Raw genomic sequence first — 24,391 nt, forward strand, 5'->3', positions numbered from 1 at the left:
TGTATATACAGAATCTTGTTTCACATAAAAAGGTGATTTATTATACGAATTCTCGTTTAGAACTTAAGCTTTAACAAACTTTTACATAGTGCATAATTATAAAATACTTTGATCTTTCTGTGAAAAAAAAAAATCTATAGCCCCTCCACACTCGTGCGCGTATCGCAGCTTCGCGCCGTGTGGAGCGGGCTTATGAAATTAAATATTATGCCAATACATATTGTGTAGACACATTAAATTTGATGTTTTTGTTACACATACTTATATTGTACGTAAGATATAATAAAACATAGTTACATACCGAGAAAACAAAAAGCACTCGTTAAACGAATACGACATCATAACGAATTTCGTTATGATGATCTATTTTTATAATATGTGCGTAAATATTCTTTATTCGATCGCAGATTTTTTGTGAGCAAAACAAATGAAAGGTTAAGCGTGCCACGTCTAAGGTTTCATCTTGTATACGTCGTAGAATACGAAATGGTGGAGCAGACGCGTTAATGAAACCAAAGAGAATGTGAAATAGAGAGTTACTGTCATGGTAAATTATGTAGCTACAGTACATTTACTGCCATCTTTCGACAGAAGATTAAATTTGTTAGAACGCCATTTGACTTTGATCATTAATCTTTCACTGATATGTGTTAACTTGTTAAATATTAATATGAATGCCATCTATTCGAGAGTATGCTGAAGGTTATGGTGCTATCACTCGAAAAGATTTCTCCATACGTCATTACCTTTGGCCTATAGTCGAGAAGATGGCGTTAATATTAATATTTAATAAGTTAACACATATCAGTGAAAGAATAAGGATCAAAGTCAAATGGCGTTCTAACAGTTTTATGTTCTGTCGAAAGATGGCAGTAAATTTACAGTGGCTACATAATTTACTTTGACAATCCGTCTCTATACACTCTATTGTCTTTGATGAAACTAATTAAACTTTGCTAAAGTTCGGAGCAATCTGGTCTTATGAGTAATGTGGTAGTACTGGTAGTTTAATAAGTTATGTTTTGTTGGAATGATTGTAGACATAAACAGTCGTCAGCCCTCGTAATTTTACAAATATTTGTAGGTATGTTAGAATATTAAGATACCTAACTTAATACGTTTACGGTTACCTGTTTTAAGGTATTTTCAAGGTATTTTCGACTTTCCAGCTGAACTACGCGAATGTTGTTACGGACATTGCAGTAACAGTGAGCACCGTGGTATTTTGGATAAACTATATGATAGCATTGTACTTGTCCTTACCGAAGCCTCGAAAAATACGCACTACGCTAAAAAGAGGGAAAATAAGGGTAAGTACGTTGCAGGGTGGAACAGGTTTGTGGCGGAACCCCACAGGGAAGCTAGGTTACATTTTAAAGTTTGGAAAAATGCTGGTAAACCGCGTAGTGGTAAGATTTTTGATATGATGAATAGCAGTAGAAAAGAATTTAAATCGAAATTAAAGTGGTGCCAAGACCGACAGGACCAGCTAAAAATGGATAAACTGGCCTTGGCCCACAATAACAAACAATTTTGTGAGTTCTGGAAAATGACAAAAAAATTAAATGTAAAACCAAGCTTGCCTGTGAGTGTCGGTGACAAGTGTGTTCCAAAGGAAATTGCCGAAGTATTCCGGGAACACTTCACGGTAAAATCCCTCTTGCATGATGTGTTGCCGGAAGTACCGGTAGCGCCAGGTACGCGGGTCATCGGAAGCTCACGTGACTTATACTTTTCAAGTACTGACATTGAAAATGCCATACGTAAAATGCAGAGAGGAAAGTCACCGGGCCACGATGGCCTGAGTATAGAACATTTTAGGTATGCTGGTGCTCACTTGCCCAGGGTGCTAGCCATGCTCCTAAACTTGTGTGTTGGACACTCATACTTACCATCGGCCCTAATGAAAACCGTAGTCATCCCTATAGTTAAAAACAAAAATGGTGATCTATCAGACAAGAGTAATTACCGCCCAATTTCTCTGGCTACCACAACAGCTAAGGTTCTCGACAGTATGCTTAACGCCATACTTAAAAGGCAACTAAACCTGCATGAAGCCCAATTTGGTTTCAGGGCAGGTTTGTCTACTGAAAGTGCCATTATGTGTTTGAAGCATACTGTCGGGTACTACACGGCTAGGAAAACTCCTGTTTATGCCTGCTTCCTCGATCTTTCAAAAGCTTTCGACCGGGTTAATTATAATATTTTATGGAAAAAGCTAGAGGAAGCAGGTGTACAAGCAAATTGTATCAGCATTTTAAAATATTGGTACAATAACCAAGCAAATCAGGTTAAGTGGGCGGGGGCTCTGTCTGAGGAATACAGGCTTGAATGTGGAGTTAGGCAGGGGGGATTGACTTCTCCAACCCTATTTAATTGGTATATGAACGACCTGATAGGCGGTCTCAGCAGCATGCATGCAGGATGCCATATTGAAGACTTATGTGTCAACAATGTGAGCTATGCCGATGACATGGTGCTGCTGAGCCCGTCGATCGGGGCGCTGAGGCAGTTAGTAGGCAGGTGCGAAGACTATGCGCACTCGCACGGCTTGAGGTATAACTCCTCCAAGAGTGAGGTGATGGTCTTTAAAGCAGGTAAAATTAAGCCATATTTTGTACCTCCCGTTACTCTTGGAGGGGTTGTGCTGCAAGTTGTGCAAAGTTTTAAGTATCTTGGTCACATACTTACTGAGGATCTCTGTGATGACCAAGACATAGAAAGAGAGCGTAGGGCATTATCAGTGAGGAGTAATATGCTCGCCCGCAGGTTCGCGAAGTGCTCTACAGAGGTAAAAATTGCGCTATTTAAAGCCTACAGCCAATCATTTTACTCGAGCGGCCTGTGGGTCAAGTATACTAGACGAGCTTATAATGCCCTAAGAGTGCAGTATAATAATGCCTTCAGAATGCTGTTGGGGCTACCTAGGTGGTGCAGTGCTTCAGGCATGTTTGCTGAGGCCCGAACGGATGACTTCTATGCAATCAGGCGCAAAAAAATTGCATCCATCTTGAATCGGGTAAGAAATAGCCACAACAGCATTCTGAAATTGATTGCAGACAGATTCGACTGTCCAATTCAAAATTACTGGGTTGGGCAAGTCAAATCAGTATGGCAATATGTTAAGTAGAATGATTTGTGTTTTTATTTTATATTTTTTATGTATTTTAATTGATTTAGATTTTAATTGTTTTATTATTTTTAATGTAATTTAATTTTAATTTAATTTATTGATTTTACAATTTATGTACTCAACTAACATATTTTAAGCACCGTGTATACTAACAGAATATGGGTCGACAGACCTGAAATAAAGATTTTCAATTTCAATTTCAATTTCAAATTTATCTACGGGCCAATAGTTGCCTGAAAATAAAATATTTTCATTCATTTCATTTTCATTCAATACAGGTATGTAGTCGAGTTAGCTTATTTTTATTTATTTATTTAAAATGTAAGTCAGGCAACAAGGCCCATATTACAAATAACTTACAGACTAACATACATATGTATTTTATAAACTTAAAAACTAAACACTATTTATGCGATTATATGCACATTTATGTGATTACATTTATGCGTTGATTTATTTATGCGGCAAAACGGTTTATTTATAAAACATTTTGTTTGTTTGAATAACTAAAACATTGTGATAACGAGCGGGCATGCTATCGGGAACCAAATCTGCTATCTTTATATAGGTACCTAGTCTATTAGACGCTCCGAACGCTGAAAAAATATAGGTAAGTTTCGTTTTGTTACGCTTACTTTTATTAAAACTACAGGCTCCTTAAAAATACAACCTGGCGTACCTACTTTTGATTGAATCAAAACTTACGAAATGTATTTTATTTTGTTAAAAACTAAAACTATAAAATCCAATATCAAGTCGCCGTCGCCATGTTATGTAATAGGTATAATAAATAATAATAATGGTTCAGCCGAACCCCGGTGCCGGCGGCACCCTACGGTTTTTTATAATAATGTGTTTATATGTATTTTTTATTGTTTTGTAAGTTTTTTTATATTTTACTTTTATATTCATATTATAAATCATCTAGCCTAAGAGTTCACATAAATAAAGATAATAATGGTTCCAAGTATTAAAATTATTATAAACGTGAGCACACGTGAGTGAGTAACCACGTAACCCGCAGGTGAGAAATCTCGCACGCGAGAAGCAGTGCAAGTGCTCCTTCGACCTCACACCGGATCGAAACACGTCGACAGACTTTTGACTAAAATTACGTGAATTTTAAATAATGTAAATAGATACTGATCAAGTCTCATGGCAGTTTTATAAGTATTCAATGTTCCAAGTAATACCTACTATCGCTAAAGGCAAGTAAACTAACAATCTCATACCATGCCGCGAGAATCGCCATTGTTGGATGTCTACAATTCAACAATGTTGAGGCACGATGGACCGTGTTGTTATGGGATTGTCTTCTATATTTACCTACTAGGCTCTGCTATCGCGCGCGGATTATTAACGAAGCAGTAACGCTTGCATAATGCTGTTTTTCTGCTTGATTATTAAAATCAGAGCAAATCTAGCTGTGTTAGCTTTTACAGCCTTCCGCCAGCCTGCAGCCCTTGTTCGCAGTAACGGTTTTATTATGTAAATAAGTATTTAGATTTAGAATCATGGTAAACATATTTACGGTTTAAGGTAAAATATTTGATGTTGTGGTAACCAATCATATTATTATTTTTGTCTTTATTTATTTCTCATCTTAAGTTAGGTTATTTATAATATGAATTTAAAAGTATATTATTATATTTTTTACTAAATTAAATTAGTTACGCAGCATCACAGTATTACTAATAAGACACTGAGAACTACAAAACAGACGAAAATACAAATAATGACAAAATACAAATTTAAATTAATCACTAGATCAATATAAACGTGACAAGCAGGAATGTTTATTACATCTGGTTTTTTATCCGACCCCTTCGGGTTTTCAAGACGTTTTATTCACGTTTCATTTCCAAAACAAACATTATTAAAAACTGCATAATGTAAGGAACCCTTGGAAGGCGAGTTCGACTCGCACTTGCCGATTTTTTATGTAGGTAAGCCACACTATTCGAGATAAAATTTCCCTCGGGGTTGAGTATTCGAATTAAAATGGCAGTTGTATTATTGTACCCGGGACTTTTAAGACTTTTTCATTTGTTTTATGCACTTTAATTTACAGAAAGAAGTAAAATCGCGCAATTTTTCTGTATTATTCTTGTTCTATGTATTTAACCAAATCTTAAGTGATTTGTGCGTTTATGTTTTGACGCATTTCGATGAAGTTGCACATTAATTATTTACTATCAAACTATGGAAATGTAGACATCCACAATACTGTTGTAAATATCATTTCGCATTATGAATAGTCCTTGACTCCATCTTACTGAAATATTCTGAGTTTTTTTGGTATGTCTTATCATACTCTGGAGGGTGAACAAATGTAGGTTATACTGAACAAGTTTGACCATGAGGCCAACCCTGTAAAACGCAAAAAAAAACTGCTATCTCATACATTTCGGCGAATCATAATATATGTCAATGATTTCTATGGAACAGCAGATTTTTTTTCGCAATTTCGGTGTAGTACAGTCGGAAGATTTAATTCATAAATTAAATCTTCCGTCTTTGTACCTTTGTCAACTTTGTGTACAATCAATATGAAAGTCCCTAGAAACCTCATATCTACTATTGTCACTGTGACAAGGTACGAAATGGGTCATACATTAATACTTTCGACCGTTTGCACAAGTTGTTCAGTATGACCTAGGTACATATTCACCCCTCAGAGTATGGTTAAACATATCATAAACTGTAGTAGTGCCACGTTGCATTTCTTTTTTTTTGCCATATTTTGCCATTATAATTCCATAGTGCTCATTGGCACAGAAAATCGAACAAGGTAACTCAATCCATAGACACATTTAAATAGACGAAAAATTTTGTGTAGCAACACTCTTGCCAAACAGATAACTTGGTCACACCTTACCAACGCTTTTATAATATTATTGACTTTGATAAAAAAAAAATACCTATTTAGAACATAACAATTTGAACCCAAAGAACCTTTAAATGCACTGGTCAGTAACTCTGTCGATGTAACCGCCACGATTTGAAGTAGGCAAGGTTTATTTATATACCTGTTTATGAACTAGCTTATACCAGCAATTCAGCTTTTGTCCAATTTTTTTTTATTTGTTTCAAAAATATAAAGCAAGGAGGTTTAAGTACGTATTTACCTTTGGGCTTTTAGTTTCCACTTAACACAAATAAAGATACAAGTATAAGTATGCAGTCTCGTTAATAATGCTAATCTCGTTTGATACATTCGTATCGCAGAATTTGCATTTTAATGAAATCGATTTTTCTCTGTAATCTTTATTTATTTGAGGAAGGTATTAAAACAAAGTTTCCGTATCAAAAACACCTTTTATACCTAATCTTTAAAATATACCAGTTTACGATTTTTTAGGGTTCAGTACCTCAAAAGGAAAAAAATCGAAACCTTATAGGATCACTCGTGCGTTTGTCTGTCTGTCTGTCCGTCTGTCACAGCCCATTTTCTCCAAAAGTACTGGACCAATTAAGATAAAATTTGGCACACATATGTAAATTCGTGACCCAAAGACGGACATCTTACGTGAATAAATGAATTTTAAACATGGAGGTGACTTTTGGGGGGTAAATGAGAAAATTAAAAATAATGTTTTTTAAACTATATCGTGTTACATATCAAATGAAAGAGCTCATTTTTTTACTATATGTTTGAAAACGGCACCGTAGCGCTTTGCGGTATCTAAGTAATCATTTGCAATATGTCTGCGCACCTCACAGAGAAGACTTGGGAAACCCATCGGGTCGGAAAGGGTCCAACTTTAGATGGCGACCCTCGACATTAATTTATGTCTAGTGGTATCCGACGCCAAAGTAATGGCTCTTGTTATTGTAAGCATCTTTAGAATCGGAATGTATCAAAAACAAACAAATGGTTTAAATTTATTTCTGTCAAACGACCCTCTGAATACCTACAATAAATCAATATTATATATTACGATTATAATTATAAAGTGCTGAAATTCTACTTTGGGCTTCGAGCAACACGGAAGGGAGGCGGCATTCGCACTATTTCCCCTCTGCCGAGGTACAAGATTAGCGCGTCAATCTAATCTAGCGCGGGTAATAAAACTAGTTGCACTTGGATTTTTCACTAGATCGAGTCCAGACGCGCGCGTGAACACTGCTGCACAAAAATGCCTGTTTGCTCGGTTTTTTGTTATAATAAAAAGAGGTCGGGGACATCAAATTTACAAAAAGAAAGTGTTACATTTCACATGTAATATTTTTTTTACATATCATACGTTTAATTACATTCAAACACAATTATTATATTTTAGTCTCATGTAATTGTTGGATTTATCGATTTTGCTCGCTCAGTACAAATTGCGGATCGGTCGAGCGACAAATCCGACTTCTCATCTCTCAGAATACAATAACATACTTCAACGAAAATGTGTTAGTGTGCGTGTTGTGACACTTGTCACTCGTCCGTACACAAAAAGAGATCGAGGTTTGCAAGATTTGTCATTGACGTGTGTCATTTTCTATGTATTTGTGTCGTCATTACACATTGGATTTTGTATGTAAGTGTGTGAGAAGTGTGACTGTGTGCACCTTTCCCCCCGCGAAAAATGGCAGAAAGATTTGTACAGTGAGATATCGCTTGGGCCCCTCCCTTCCGATGTGTCGGAAGCCGGTGTTGCTCGAAGACTTTGGGTATCCGGTGGCCGCGCGAAATGATAACCGTTTTAGTGTGTCTTAAGTCATCTGATGTCCATTTTGCGAATCATTCTCGAACGATTTTTTATTTGACTTTATTTATAGGTAAGTAAAAAGTATCGCATTTAACCTTAGTGATCGAGATCTGCGAAATATCATCAGTACGTATAGACAATGAAAATTATATTCGTCAATAACACAAAAAGTAACAAAAAAACTTGGTGCCTTAATTGATATAAGTACCGTGAGACACCTAATTAACTTAATTAATTTAACTAAACAACATTTAGCATGAACATAATAATATGATCTAAATGATCTTGTTATTCTGAATTGAGAGAATATTGTTAAATTTCTGATAAACAGTACCTATGTATAACGTTGATGCGGAGATGGGAGACAGTAAATCAGATAATCCGTCCTAAGCAGAAATCCCCAACATAAGTATAATTATCTACAAATGACGGATAATCTTAAATCCCCAAATCAAAATTAATTAAATGGCAATGATCAAATACTCATCGTTATTGCTGAAAATTAACTTCCGTTTAGCGAGAATTGTTTATCAGTAGACCTCATTACTGGCAATGTGACATAAATCAATACTGAGATGAAGCTACGATAAAGGAAGTTAACAAAAGGAAATTTCTGGAGAACATTTTGAATAAAAAGCTCGGAATAAGTAAGGTTTATGTTAACAATAGAGCGCCGTGACTTTGCCAGGAAATCAACTTCGATTGCAGACCCCTTTCAATGAAAATGCTGAAATTTTAAATGAATAATGTATTGTAAGGTAGTTTATGATTACGCCTGGGCGACATTGGAATGAAACTTAAATATTCGCGCTAAATTCAATAAGATTCTAATATGCGCTGTGAGTGATGCAAAACAAAACAATAAAATATTTGAGGACAATCTTATACAGATCGACCTAGCTTCAAACTAAGCAAAGCTTGTATAAGTTAAAAAAAATTAAGCTGACCGCATAGTCCTAAACGGCCAACTTAAAATAATTTAACTAGGTACTTATACCTACTATGGGTACTAGACGAAGTATATACATACGTATAGGTACATAGAAAATATCCATGACTGTGTTCATAGGTATAAATAATAGGTAAAATTAATTCAACAATTACAATGGCACTGAAATCTTCTTCAAAGATTAATAATAACTAGACATGTGTCGTTCACGAGTGAGTGATTTAAATGAACTATATCTTTTGATTGAACTCACTCACTCTTCAACTGACTGATAATTTAACTCGCTCAGTAACTCATCTATCTCATCCGCTTGATTGACATCTCTCTCTACTCACTCGTGAACAATATAGTCTACCTGGTGTACCCTTATTTTACCGCCAAATTTTTAATGAATTTTGTTATACAGAAAATTATTCATAGAATAATCGAATCGCATATTATTCTTACAATTAATTCTGTTTCTTCGATTATTCATTTAAAAGAAACATACTTTGTAACTTGATTAAAATTCAGAATTGTTTATTTAAAGATTTTTAAATAAAATAAAATACTGACTGTAGAATTATTATTCATTTAATATTATTAACAAGCCGGTTTCCGAAAAGGCTATAGTACCATAGACCACATCCATACGCTGCGGCAAGTTATACAGAAGACCGAAGAGTATAACTTGCCATTATGCTTAGCGTTTGTGGACTATGAGAAAGCCTTCGATTCGGTGGAAACATGGGCGGTGCTTGAGTCTCTTCAGCGATGCCATATTGACTATCGGTACATCGAAGTGTTGAAGTGTTTGTATAGTAACGCCACCATGTCGGTCCGAGTACAGGAGCAAAGCACGAGGGCGATTCCATTGCGAAGAGGCGTAAGGCAGGGAGACGTTATCTCTCCGAAACTGTTTACTGCCGTAATGGAAGACGCCTTCAAGCTCCTGGAATGGGAAGGACTTGGCATCAACATCAACGGCGAATACATCACTCACCTTCGGTTTGCCGACGATATCGTAGTCATGGCAAAGTCGATGGAGGAACTCAGCGTGATGCTCGATGACCTCAACAGAGTTTCACAACGGGTGGGCTTGAAAATGAACATGGACAAGACGAAACTTATGTCAAATGCCAATGTTGTGCCCATCCCAGTCTCTGTTGGGAACTCGGTACTCGAAGTTGTTGACTCGTACATCTACCTAGGACAAGTAGCCCAATTAGGTAGGTCCAACTTCGAGAAAGAGGTCAACCGCCGAATCCAACTCGGTTGGGCAGCGTTCGGAAAACTACGTAATGTCTTTTCGTCCGACATACCTCAGTGCCTCAAGACGAAAGTCTTTAATCAATGTGTGTTACCAGTGATGACTTACGGCTCCGAAACGTGGTCTTTCACTATCGGCCTCATCTCAAAACTCAAAGTCCCTCAACGAGCTATGGAGAGGGCTATGCTCGGAGTTTCTCTACGTGATCGAATCAGAAATGAGGAGATCCGTAGACGAACTAAAGTTACCGACATAGCCCACCGGATTAGCAAGCTGAAGTGGCAATGGGCAGGCCACATTGCACGCAGAGAAGATGGCCGATGGGGTCGAAAAGTGCTCGAGTGGAGACCACGGACTAGCAAGCGCAGCGTAGGACGTCCACCCACAAGATGGACAGACGATCTTGTTAAGGTCGCCGGAAAACGCTGGATGCGGGTCGCTTCCAACCGGCACCTATGGAGGTCCAAGGGGGAGGCCTATGTTCAGCAGTGGACGTCTTATGGCTGAGATGATGATGATGATGAATATTATTTGTGCGACACACAGAATATTAATTTCAACAATTATTATTTCACTAAATTACCTTTCACATACTCGTAGTATTCATTGAAATAGCTAAAAAAGGAGTTAAGGTTAGTTTAGAGCTGCAACCCCTATGAAAACACACCGTTGCTGGAAAAGTGGGTTAGGTTAGGTTAGAACTGCGACCCCCAAGGAAACGAACTGTTGCCAGAAAAGTGGGTTAGGTTAGGTTAGAACTGCGACCCCCAAAAAATGGAATTTTTTCCATAAAAGTGGGTTAGGTTAGGTTAGAACTGCGACCCCTAAGAAAACGAACTGTTGCCAGAAAAGTGGGTTAGGTTAGGTTAGAACTGCGACCCCCAAGAAAACGAACTGTTGCCAGAAAAACGGATTAGGTTAGAACGGCAACCCCTAAAAAACGAATTCCTTCCAGAGAAGCAGATTGCGTTTAATTAACGACTCAATAAATAAAATTCGACTAAATGATTATTCTGCATCTCAAATTTTGGTGAACCGTATTTATAAGAAGTAACTTTTCCACAGATCGATGATTTTGTGAAATGAAATTAAATGAACAAATTGTTCTTGAAACAAAACTAATGTTTTGAATTTTTTGGTGAAACAAAACTATTCCGAACTAAAATTATTTGAAGTAAATATTTAGTGTAAACATTATTTTATGATTTCAAATTACTTGAAAAAAATTCTGTGAAACGAAAATCTGCAGAAAAATCGCCGGCAAAACAAAGGTAAACCCTACAGATCCACTGAACAAAATGAGCGAAATGAGTGATGTAAATGTACCATCACCGCGAGCGAAAGATATGAATCAATCTCTTCAACTCAGTGAATCGTTTTGCGCATCTTTAATAATAATAAAATCAACCAGACGTACATGTTATTGACTACACCTACATATATATTAAAATGCGTAAGTTCAATTCAATATCAATTTATATAGGTATACACAAATCGTTTATTCATCAGATGTACAATTTGTATCTGGATCCATGTCCTTGATAAACTCCTTAATCCACTCTTCTAGGCTGCCCTCGATCTTGGAGTTCATGTTGTGCCTCTTGAAGATCCCTGGCTGTGTTTTGGGGAACGCGACCTCGCTAAGATCTTGCCGAAAACTTTCTATCTTCGATGCCACCACACATTGTATGAAGTCCAGAAGCCCGTCACCAACACACTTGGTACTTTCCAAGTCATCATGTTTACCTAAAGATAAAAAGATTACTTATTAAATTTAATGACTCACATAATATGCTTTGCGCGCGTAAAATGTAATCGTTAATGAATTTGGTTGGCCCCTGTATTTAGTTATACAGAATTTTGTTGAAGGCCTATATTCTGTCTTAAGATTTTTTTTACGGTTATGATCTTATTTTGTTATGATTTTGAGTCATGTAATCCTAAGGCGGTTCTGATTGTAATAACAGGTTATAAATTTGATATGGATATTATTTTTGATTGGAATTTTTGAAGCTATACCTAAGAAGTGGACTTGATAGGGCCGATATGTACAATTGTATAAAGGTCCTGTTAAATAATAAATAAAATAAAAAATACATATAGTATATAGTATATAGTATGTGTAATGTTAAATGTAATACTAATAATATATGTGCCTGAAGGAACGTTCATGAGTACAGTTTTCTATTTAGTTTCTTTTTAAATAAATATAAGAGAGATATTTACTAGCGTAGCGTAATATCCTACATAACAAAAATTTCATTTATCTAAAAGCGTGTATTTTATTTTCAAAGATTGTAAAGTTTTCAAACAAATCTTATCTAATTGTTGCTTTACGATGCTTATTTTAAAAAATATAAAATATTATGCTTTCGGTAATCAATGCATTTAAGCACATGCTTCAGCAAACGATACATCTGCCAAAAATCCGTTTCCGATATATCATACGTTTCCACATCTTATCGCTATAATAAAAACTGTTAATATCCTCATCTTGTTACCGTCAAAGAATTTAGTTTCATTATCATTTTGTACCTTGTTACAGTGACAATCAATATGAAAGTTCCCTAGGTACCTCATATCATACCTATTTACTATTGTCACTGTGACAAGGTACGAAATGGTACTGAAAATAAATTCATTGGCCGTCAAAAGATGAGATCTAAGGTGTGGTTCTTTGACAACCTATTTTAAAACGGCAGTTTAAATGGACTTCAAGTCTATGGTTAGTTACCTAGCTTAAATGTGCTTAAATGTGCTCCGTCCTTATCTTTGAGAGCACCGATAGAGAAAATAGTGAACTACTTAAATAAATTAGGTACTTTCAACTGCTTTTGTTAAAATCGGCGTACTTTTCTGAGACGCAGTCTGATAAAACTTTTGTTGATAAGTATTATAGATATTTAAACGAGTAATGCTTAAGGACGGTCAGAAGCCAAATAAGCTACTTGAACGAAGTGCTCAAAATAATCGAATGACTCTATTCATAAATGTCTGCCAAATCTAAAGGGGCCCACTGATTAACAGTCCGCCGGACGGTATCGGCCTGTCAGTTAGTACAAAATTTTGACAGTTCCGAACAACTGACAGGCCGATACCGTCCGGCGGACTGTTAATCAGTGGGCCCCTTAACAGCCGAGCCGTTGATAGTAGTTTGTCGTTATCTGTCATTTTTACATTTGCATTCGTCAGAAAAAGAGAAAATACAACAGAGGCTCGTTAAGTTTTATGCACAAAGGAGTATGTACTACCTATTCACTTTATATAGAAATTTCCATAATAAAGTTACTCATTTTCATGTTAGGTATGTATTTATATTTTAAATTAATATAAATGAAAATGAAACCTACCTGTAGCATTTGAATCAGGCAATGGAACGCTTTCTATCACATTTTTGGTACCATTAATTACTGTATCAAAAACACCCGGCAAAAAATCTACCTCTGTATTGTCTTCATCTTCATCACACATTTTTGGCACAAGCCTTGCCTCGTCAAAAATATCATTACTTGTAGCCCTTGCACACAGAAACGTTAAAACTATGAATAAATTGTACTTCCACATATTTAGACGCGACCACTTATCGGATGGTAATGGTAATGACTAATAACAATGGAAGAATGGAAGTTATTGCTTATACGTTTATAGAGGCAGCTGTACAAATAAAATAGCTATGCTTATGTCAATTCAGTACCTTCTCAATAACAAATATATATACCTATACGTGATAAGTAGGCTATCACATATTTGGTTGGTATTTGATTAGACATAAAAATAATTTATTACATTTGTGTTACACACATTTACGATATCGCAACGACCGATATTGTTCAGATTCTTTTTTCGAAGGTCTTTTTTTTTTTTTTTTTTTTACGCTGGGAAAATGCTTTTACGCATCCCGTCTCGAGGGGAGCAAGACGGGTATGACGGACTAAAGGGCGAGGACCTACTACCGTCTAAAAACCCAACGAGTGCCACCTCCGCCTATAACGGAGCGGCGCAGGATCGCGGTGAGCATTCAACTGCGACGCTCCAGCGGGCAGCCCGCAACCGGGCTGCAGGCTCCATGGGGCATTAAGTAGTTTAGTGCCCCCCCGTTCAATGATACTACCATAGTGGGTGATTCCCCAATCCCCACATGGGTCTACTAGGGCGGAGGTAGCAGATGCGCATAACGTCTGCGCCGACCTCCTGGCCTGCGTCGACGGAGCGGGTGCGCTTCCGGATCGTTTTCTCGCTCCCGTTCCGAAGCCTCCTTCTGCGAAATTATGTCCTCGCAGAAAGAGGCTACAGCTCTCCAGCTCCTCTCGCTGTCAAGCATCGCCCATACAACGCTTGGCAGTGACAGGTCAGCTCCCACTTCTTGGCGTAATACGGCTCGGCTGAGTTCCCAGGCGGGGCATTCTTCAAGCACGTGGCGCACTGAATCTACTTGTGCGCCGCACTCGTAACACGCTGGAGACTCCTCTCGTCCAATCCGGTACAGGTACGCTCCGAAGCACCCATGGCCAGAGAGGACCTGCACTAACCTGAAGGTAAGAGCCCCGTGGCGCCGCTTTACCCAATGGTCCAAGTGAGGACGAATGGCTTCTATTGTTGCCCGGCCGTAAGGCGATGCCCCTAGGTCTTCGTCCCATTGGAGAAGCATGTGATCCTGTGCCAGGGCACGTACACGCTCTAACTCCTGCCAGCAAGGGACTTCGCCATCCGTCATCCGTTGGGTTTTGAAGCGATATACTTCAGCTAGGACTCGTGCTTGAAGCTCCCATGGGGGATCCGCCGCTAATATCGTCACTGCCGCCCACGAAACTGTGCGGTAAGCCCGCACTGCCCTCATCGCAATAGCCCTCTGAGGTCTTCTTAAGAGGACTTTATTCTGCGTGGTGAGTGCGTCAACCCACAAAGGGGCTCCATACATGGCCATGCTGCGCAGTACCCCAGAATACAACTGCCGGCATCGGTTGTCCGGCCCTCCAATGTTGGGCAGCAATCGCCCTAACGCGGCAGCAGCAGCCACCAGCCTCGGTGCGAGAGCAGTAAAATGTGCCCCAAAGCTCCACCGTCCGTCCAGTACCAGGCCAAGGTAGCGCATTTGGGCCTTAACCAGCATGGTTTCGCCATCGTTTTCAATTTTTGCACCACGGGGCGGCCCTCTGCGTGGACCATGAAAGAGTAAGACATCCGTTTTATGCAGGGCGACACTGAGACCGAGTTGACGTATGCGGTAAATCACCATCTCGGTCCCTACGGTCGCCCTGCGTGCCGCTTCCTCATAATTTCGCCCTCTATACGTGACGAGAGTGTCATCCGCATAGCACAGCATTCCCATCCCCAGCAAGACCGGTCCTCTCAGAAGCCAGTCAAAACCAATGTTCCAGAGTACTGGTCCCAAAACGGATCCCTGTGGAACGCCGCGTTTAACCAGTCTTCGACCTAGTTTACGGTCTGCTCCTTCCCAGATAATTTGGCGGTCTTGAAGGTACGCACAAATCACTTTTTCTAGGTAGCAGGGTACTCTATGATATCGAAGTGCCTCAATCAGCGTCTCGAACGGGATACTGTTGAACGCGTTTTTGATATCTAGGGATACCGCTAGGACCACTTCTCCTTGGTCAACCGCACTTTTTGTTAGGGCTTTTAGTTGGGTAAGGGCATCGATTGTGGATCGGCCCGCTCTGAAGCCGTATTGAGCCTCCGAAAGATTGGGTCCAACGTCTTCAAGGTGACGAACTAGGCGAGTAGTGAGAATTTTCTCAAATAATTTACCCACCTCGTCCAGCAGCACAATAGGTCTAAAACTCGGAGGCTGGCCCGGAGCGCTGTCTTTTGGTATGAGACAGACTCGACCCTCTTTCCATGGCCTCGGGAACTGTCCAAGGCGGAGGCATTCATCAAATATTTCCCGCATTACATCACCTAGAAACTCAGACACCACAAACAGCATCCGCCCCGGTATGCCGTCTGGACCTGGTACAGTTCGTTTGGCTCGAAGTCTATTTAGGGCCGCGTTCATTTCCCCATCTCTAATCGGTAGGAAATCTGTCTCCGCTCCTTCGTCAATGGGCTGGGGTGGAGCCATTCGCGGTGGGACATGACCCGTCGAATCTGGAAATAGCCCTGCCATTACTCTTTCTAGCTCCAAGCTTGAGAGGGTCTCCGTAACCGGGACAGTCTGAGTCCGAAGCTTCTTTCGAGCTGTTTTGTAAGGGCGGCCCCACGGATTCTGGCTCAGTTCGGTTAGAAGTATCTCCCTCGCATTGGACTTCGCCTGACTGATTGCCACTTGTAGGGCCTTCCGTGCTTCACGATACTCTCCATGAAGTTGGTTTTCTAGCTCCAGGCTTATGTCTGTACGTCGACGACAACGGACGTATCGTCTGCGGGCAACGTTGCTTGTGACCCGGAGGGCGTTAATTTCCGGCGACCACCAGTAGACTTGCCGTCTCGCTGGTCGACGCCGTACTCTGGGCATGGCCGCGTCGCAAACCTCTCTCAATGACGCACGTAGGTGAACTGCTCGCTCATCTACACTAACCCGGACTTCTCTGTTCAGACCTGTATTGGCCCAGCGCTGAACAATGGCGGCTTCAAGGGCCAATTCTCTGTCCATTTTGCTCCAGGTCCATCGTGTAAACTTACTAGGTTCTCCGCAAGGAACTGCTTGTCCAGAAGTGGGTGAAATTCTGAATCGGATGTACAGATGGTCCGACAGTGTTTCGACATCCCCTTCTACTTTCCAGTCCATTACCTTGCGCGCGACTTCGGGGGTGGCGAAAGAAACATCCACCACGGATCCGCCCTGGTGTCGCACACAGGTTTGAGCGTTCCCTCGGTTGAGAAGAATCATATCCGCTTGAAGGGCCCAAAGTTGTAACTTTGCTCCCCACTTGGTTATTGTGCTCCAACAATTTGTATATAAGGTGCTAACAAATTATTCACGGATATTTTAAGAGATAATACATTAATTACATTAAAACAATTAACTTTTAACTGTAATTAAGGAACCTATGTATATCATTTTTTTGTTTTCATTTACCGAACAAAAAAAAATATTATAATTAATTTTTAAAATAATCACCCCTATTATGTACTTGTCAAGATGTTTAAAAGTTTAATAGGGTTCTAGAGTGTCTAAACAGGTCTCATTTAATTATCTTATTAACAGGGTGTTTTAACGTAGCAAATTTGTTTCCTAGTTTTCTCCAAAAAAACATAACAAAACCAATGATGTTTCATACTTAAATGTACTCCGAGAACCGAGTACTATCAGCTGTAAAAATATCCGTGACTAATTTGTTAGCACCTTATATATGAAAACTATATTACAAGTTACAACCTCATGTACCGTCTTTGCCTTAAGGGCACACGGGGCCCGCGCCCAGGGCCCCCCCATCCTCAGGGGGCCCGAAGTACAGACAGTAACAGTACCTATATTTGATTACCTATAATATATAGAAGGTCATAGTAGAAAAATGTTAGTTTAATTCGCTTTCTTTACTTTCTAAAGGGGCCCCAAATTCTTATGTGCTCATGGGCCTCAGCATAGTTTAAGACGGCCCTGGGTTTACGACATGATAGTAAAGATGGTCTAATTTATATCGGCATATATATATATAAACATACCATTTCTATTCTTCTTCCTCGCATTATCCCGGCATTTTGCCACGGCTCATGGGAGCCTGGGGTCCGCATCAACATACCTACCACATTATAATAATTATAAAATTTAAATTAAATTTATAATTTCGGAGAAAGTTTTGGAGTGTAGGTACCCTTTACGATAAGTATTATTTCTGCATGTTGTATGTAAATATCTACTTACATCTAATTTCTGTTCTGTGTTGTTTGGAGCCATAGAAGGTAGGATAGGATAGAAGTGGTATACGCGTGCCTCCGTGAAGGACAAAACATACGCAAATAAATGCGACACTGTGATTGGTCGAATTTATTTGTTGCCCACTCCGTTGTGTATCCATACTAAAAAAATTGTGGGGAACAAAAAATATGTGAGACTGTGATAAGGACAAACAATAATAGCGCTTTCTCTGCTACTCCTACTGAAAGATACGTAAGACTATCCCGTTCTGTCAGTTATCCCCACCACTCATACCCAATCCAGTTTAATACTAGATTCATGTTTGGAGTACTAAAGATTATTTGGTATTTTAGTCCATCGAAATTATTGGAGCCGTGTTCGAAACCGCGACCCCAAATATCTATAACAAATACCTGTTATTACAATACACTTATGGTATTGCCCGTACTCATAATAATAAAGCATACATTACATACATAGCATGCATATGCAGAGTAATAGTCAAGAAATTTTAGGCATTCTGTGTTGTTAGGTATATAGTTACTCGTATCTAAACGATCATAGGTACATTGGTGTTATTTATTGGAAAGTCGTCAACATTTTCATTTCACCCAATATCCCAATCCCCAAGAAAATATTTGGTAATTTCATTCTGCTATATTTGTCAACACACGATCTTGTTAAGATCGCCGAAAGACGCTGGATGCGGGTCGCTTCCAACCGGCACGTATGGAGGTCCAAGGGGGAGGCCTATGTTCAGCAGTGGACGTCTTATGGCTGAGATGATGATGATGATGATGATATTTGTCAAAGGTATATTTTTTCATCATAGGTAGGTATTTACTTTTCATATCTCATGCTCTGAAAGTGGGTCGTTGTTGTTCTAAAAGGTGCGCAGAAAGTGATACGTTTATGCTCTAGCGCAGAAAAGTGGTGTACTCCTCTGCGTCCCCGTCCCACGAACAACTGGGTGGAAACAAAATGGAAAAATAGTGTCTTTATTTCCTCGCCTGGAATAATTGGTAATTGTTTAATTTTACTAATTCCACGTTGATCCTTTTTTTTATAAAAAATGATGTAAGTAAATTGTTAAAAACTAATTATTCTTGATTTCTTTCGTTGAATTCTATTTACTCGATTTCATAAGGCGGGAACCAAAAGGAATACACCAAAAATATTTTTTTAAACCTTACACTTGCGTAAATGAGCAAAGGCAGCCACAGTTAAACGTTTGTACGATATTAAATTAGTTTTTAAAGTTATTTAGCACTATATTCATGAAAATAAATAAAATACAAGATAAAAAATCTTTTATTATTAATTTAATTGTTATTTAATATTTAAAATACTTTTATTATGTTATTACGTGGTGCGGCGTACCAAGGTCGCGGTGCGGTCTGGTAGTCTGTTGCGGCTTTTATAACGAAAAAGTATAAAATTAAAAAGTAAGAGGCAATCCCGCTGATTTTCATACTATAATGAACAAATCATTTTAAAATTACTGCAGTTTGTTAAAAAATGTGTGTTTTCGTAAATATTGCAATCTAAATGATTTTCGCTAGGGGTTATTAATCTTCACACATGTAAAGTCTCCGATTGCAAGTAAGTCCTAAGGAAAAATATCATGGCCGTAGGTCTATTGGGTACTTCAATCACTGATTTTGCGAAATTGCCTTGTCTTGTTTGGTTTCCTCGCATTCGATATGAAAAGTAGAGTGTTTAACTCGGGTGAAAGGCACCATTTCCGTCTCGGACTATTGGCGCTCTCACTGCGTTCGAGCGCCAAACTACCTCGACAGAAATGGGTTCCTTTCAACCCTTGGTTAACAATCTACTATAGTAAACGATGTAATAACGCGTCGTCTTTTACAATGATAAATTACGGTTACGGCAGTAAACGTTTTATTGTGTTAAATTAACTTGTAATCAATAGTTGCGTCACGTCAAGTTATTTTCGATTTCAAATAAAATACTTGCGTATTGAAACCTTTGATCAAATTGTCTTGAAAGGTTATTTGAGGAAAAGCTTGTATTAATCGTAATTTTTCCACGTATAACATTGTTAACACATCGTCACGAAGCAGCATCGTGTTGCATTGAGTTGTCATTGTACCAAAGAGGTTTTTAACAGAATCGGAATCAAAACATAGTTCATTTCATTTATTTATTGTAAAGTCATGTACCTACATATATATTATGATTAAAGTGTTACAATTCAGTAAAAAATTCAGTAATCAGTAGTTAAATTCATTCTTCCTTTTTTTCGGGTCTTTTCCGATCACGTCGTATTTTTTGTGTAGATAACAATACATTTCGACAACAAATAGTCCACTTTTCAAACGAAACAGTAAAATATTAAACTGTAACTCTTTCCAGAAATATAGCCCACAGTTAGGTAGGTATTGAATTTATCGCCCCAACAAAATACCTAACCGTACATTAAGGTACGTAATACCGCAAAGTGGTTGTTATTTCAGCATAACAATGGATAACTAGCATAAGGCGCTTATCGAACTATCTATCATCTTTGGGCTCAAACATGTTCTTATACTTAGTGGTTAGGGTTAAGTAGGTACCCAACTACCCACTTAAAATACATTGAATGCGGCAGATGTTTTTGATAAAAATATTTAGCTGATGAAATAAGCAGTGGAATCTTTTTTACGTATGCCTGACTTGCGGAGAAAATTATCAATGTATTTTCAATATTTTTGATTTATACTGATATGTATTTTATCATGAGAAACTACCGTAAAATGGGGTGAGTAGGGTCAAAACTGAAATTTAAACCTCGATAACATTTTATTTTTACATATGAAAACTGAATGGTGTATATAATAAGTGTTCCGGACGTTTGTATTTTAGTTTTTATTTTATTTTGGGTAGTTCCATTTCATAACTTTGACGATAAAGAGGAAAACCCACTTCACCTCGTAGTGCCTCGTATTTGGGGTGAGAGGGGTTTTCATACAAAGGTGATTTTGGAAGGTTGTTGGATCGATTTTTTTTTATTATGCGTATTACTATAGCTCCATTTTAAATCGGAATACATTATTTTTGTAGCAGTAGCCTCAAAATCCCTTCTCACCCCCCTCTCAAACCTTCTCTCCCCATTCATAACCCACCTCTCCCCGCAAAACCTACTCACCCCGTTTTACGGTATACAAAAATTTTACTTTGCAATAACGAATTAAAAAGGGCCAAAATCGTAAAAGTCGCAGAAAATATTATTTAAATACCTAGTAATATATTTATAATAGTTAAATGGGTGAATCAAATTATTTTTGTGCACCAGGATGCCCTGATTACGTATTATAAATCTTATAGGTAAATTGGATCTTTAATTACCTAGGTATGTAAAATTTAATCACACCAAGCATCTTTAGATATAAGACTATATTCTTATCGGTTATTTACGAAAAATGTTATATTTCAATAATTGTTTTGGTTTTGATCTCGTTTTGACACGACCTTGACGATCGCTCGCACTTTTATGGGGCATCTCCTCTGATATCATTTCGAGCGCACCAATCAGCGTGAGCGATTGTCAGGATCGTATCAAAACAAGATCAAAACCTTAACTAATTGTTAAATAAAAATCCGCCTTCCGTGTATGTTAACAAGATATGTGTTTTTGATATCCCCTGGCTTACAGGGCCTAACAACATCAAAAAACTTGACTGCGCCATATAAAACATATTGCTTCGGTCTTAAGTAACAACAACCACGTTTCAGATGCCGCACTCTGCGCACTCCAGGCAACATCCTGGTGGCCAACCTGGCGCTGAGCGACTTCTTCATGCTAGCTAAGACGCCGGTCTTCATATTCAACTCGTTCAATATGGGACCGGCTTTGGGGAAAACTGGTAAGTTTACAGATGATGTTTAAAGCATACAGGGAGTAGCGAAGGATATTTTCTCGCTAAAGAAACGTACGTGTAGATGTAAGTACTATGTGAACGTGGTGGCCAACCTGGCGCTGAGCGACTTCTTCATGCTGACTAAGACGCCGGTCTTCATATTCAACTCGTACAATATGGAACCGGCTTTGGGGAAAACTGGTAAGTTTACAGATGATGTTTAAAGCATACAGGGAGTAGCAATGGACATTTTCTCGCTAAAGAAACGTACGTGTAGATGTAAGTACTATGTGAACGTGGTGGCCAACCTGGCGCTGAGCGACTTCTTCATGCTGACTAAGACGCCGGTCTTCATATTCAACTCGTACAATATGGGACCGGCTTTGGGAAAACCGGTAAGTTCACATATGATATTTAAAGCAATAGGGAGTAGCGATCGACATTCTCTCACAAAAGAAACATATGTGTTTGTGTAGGTACTGTAGGTACGTTTGAGTGTCTTGCTATATCGTGACGATAAATCTTGTCGTTGCAGTGGACGACCAAGGTAAAGTAGTAAAGTATAAAAGCGCCTATTCCTTAACCACGTAAGTTTTACTTTTACACTTACAAATTATATTAGAATGTTTAACTCTTATAGAAATAAAATAAAGTTCCGAATTCAAAAACGCAAAAATTGGCCTGGGTCTTACGAGGATAAATAAGAGTAAATTATGTTAAAGTGTCAGTAAAAGGTCTCGCAATACAATAAACTGGGAAATAAAAGGAATGGTATATACTTAAATAAATGGAATTGCACACGCAAGTAAAATGAGTATGAAAAGAGTAATGTTGAAAGCGTGCTCCTTACGGTTGGTGCGACACTAAAAAGAGTCGAGTGTTTGTTTTACGCGAGTGACATAAACGTTGCTTTTCATTTAATTTGAAATTCCATGACGCGAGGAAAAAATGTAAATAATGTTTAATGTACTTATTGTTTGTTTTCATTTATAAGCCCATATATCTCAAAATGTAATTAAATGTATGATATGAGGTTAACATTTCATTTTGGCTTCATGTAAAATATTCATGAATATGTACGTAAAGCGTTAAACAAACGACTAGTAGCAGTGGAAGAATTTTTATAATATTACTTGATTTTACATTACCAAGTATAAATAAATATAAGACAAATCAAGTTAAGATTGATAGCACCCACTTAAAATCAGATATGTCTGTTAACCAATGACAATTACTGTAACTCTACACCCAACTGAAATTTTAAACAAATATTTTATTGGAGGTATTGTTCCCAGGATGTGTGATCTACGGGTTCGTCGGCGGGCTGACGGGCACCACGTCGATCGCGACGCTGGCCGCCATCGCGCTGGACCGCTACTGGGCCGTGGTGCGCCCGCTGGAGCCGCTACGCGCGCTCACCGCCGTGCGCGCGCGCTTGCTCGCCGTCGGCGCCTGGATCTACGCCGGTGTCTTCGCCTCCATCCCGGCCCTAGACATCGGCTACGGCCGCTACGTCCCCGAAGGCTACCTCACCAGCTGCAGCTTTGACTATCTCACTGACGAACTCCCACCCCGCTACTTCATCTTCACATTCTTCTGCGCCGCCTGGGTCGCACCCTTCTTAACCATCACATTCTGCTATCTCAACATACTCCGCGTTGTCGTCTGCAATAGAAACGTTCAAACCAAAAACCAAGAACAACGACTCTCCTCCAGGCACGTCAAAGAACAAGTCAAACGTAAAGCCGAAATCAAACTAGCGGCTCTAGTTATAGTTGTAATTGCATTGTTCTTCGTATCTTGGACCCCCTACGCGATCGTAGCGCTCATGGGCATTTTCGGTAAGAAGGATTTAATTACGCCGATAGCTTCTATGATTCCGGCATTATTCTGCAAGACCGCGGCTTGTATAAACCCTTTCATTTACATAATCACCCACCCGACGTTCCGGAAGGAATTTAGGAAGTTACTATTCAGAGATAAATCTAGGCGTATGAGTACTTATACTAAAACGATCGGATATACAGAGACAGAGGCTTCGAAAATGAAACGGGCGAGTAAAGATCTTAGTGACACAGATGTGGAAGTGATCCAGATGAAGGATATTCCATATGACACAGAGGAAAGTGCTAAACCCCCGCCCAGCACCGTAAAGACGATTTCCTCCAGGGTTTCGGAGAGGGAAGGCTCTCAGAGAAGCGCTAGCATGAAGAGTTTTGAAGACAGTGTCGTAAGCCCACCATCTTGGTACGCCAAACCCAAGTTTGCAAAGAAGAAGAGTTTCCACCGCCGATCCTCGAAGAGTGTTGTATCTATGAATACAGATCCTATTGTCTTGTAACTGAGAAATTTATATTTTTAAATCTCATATGCCTCAGCTACAACCAATAAGGTAGGCAAATAGGCAATATTTCACTGTATATATATTATTTTGATGTTCATAAATCAGACACAATGTAACGGGTTGACACTGACTGTAGTAAGAATGATCACTTACATTAGTCCTTTGCAAGTTTCTAATCCATTAGAAGATATAGATCATGACGAACAGTTTTTAGCTCAAATATAAGTGAAAATAGAGATAAATCTAGCAGCACTCTAATTGAAGCAGGTAGATCTTAGTAAATGCCTACTAACACACCATATTTCATTTGCTGTTGATTATGTACCGAGTACCGACTCGT

At 38.8% G+C, this 24,391-nt stretch overlaps 1 protein-coding gene across 1 annotated transcript in view; it reads left to right on the forward strand.

Annotated features, from left to right (window-relative positions):
• LOC134792367 (opsin, ultraviolet-sensitive-like) overlaps positions 1–24,142 on the forward strand; it is a 38,823-nt gene extending 14,681 nt beyond the window's left edge. Inside the window, exons 2-3 of the mRNA XM_063763648.1 lie at positions 21,583–21,713; positions 23,003–24,142. Of these exons, the coding sequence (XP_063619718.1) occupies positions 21,583–21,713; positions 23,003–24,048 (1,177 nt within the window). The 3' untranslated portion in view covers positions 24,049–24,142. The remainder of the gene's footprint in view (positions 1–21,582; positions 21,714–23,002) is intronic.
• Positions 24,143–24,391: the final 249 nt, after the last annotated feature.

Source organism: Cydia splendana, chromosome 7 (assembly GCF_910591565.1).
Source record: "Cydia splendana chromosome 7, ilCydSple1.2, whole genome shotgun sequence".
Lineage (NCBI taxonomy): Eukaryota > Metazoa > Arthropoda > Insecta > Lepidoptera > Tortricidae > Cydia > Cydia splendana.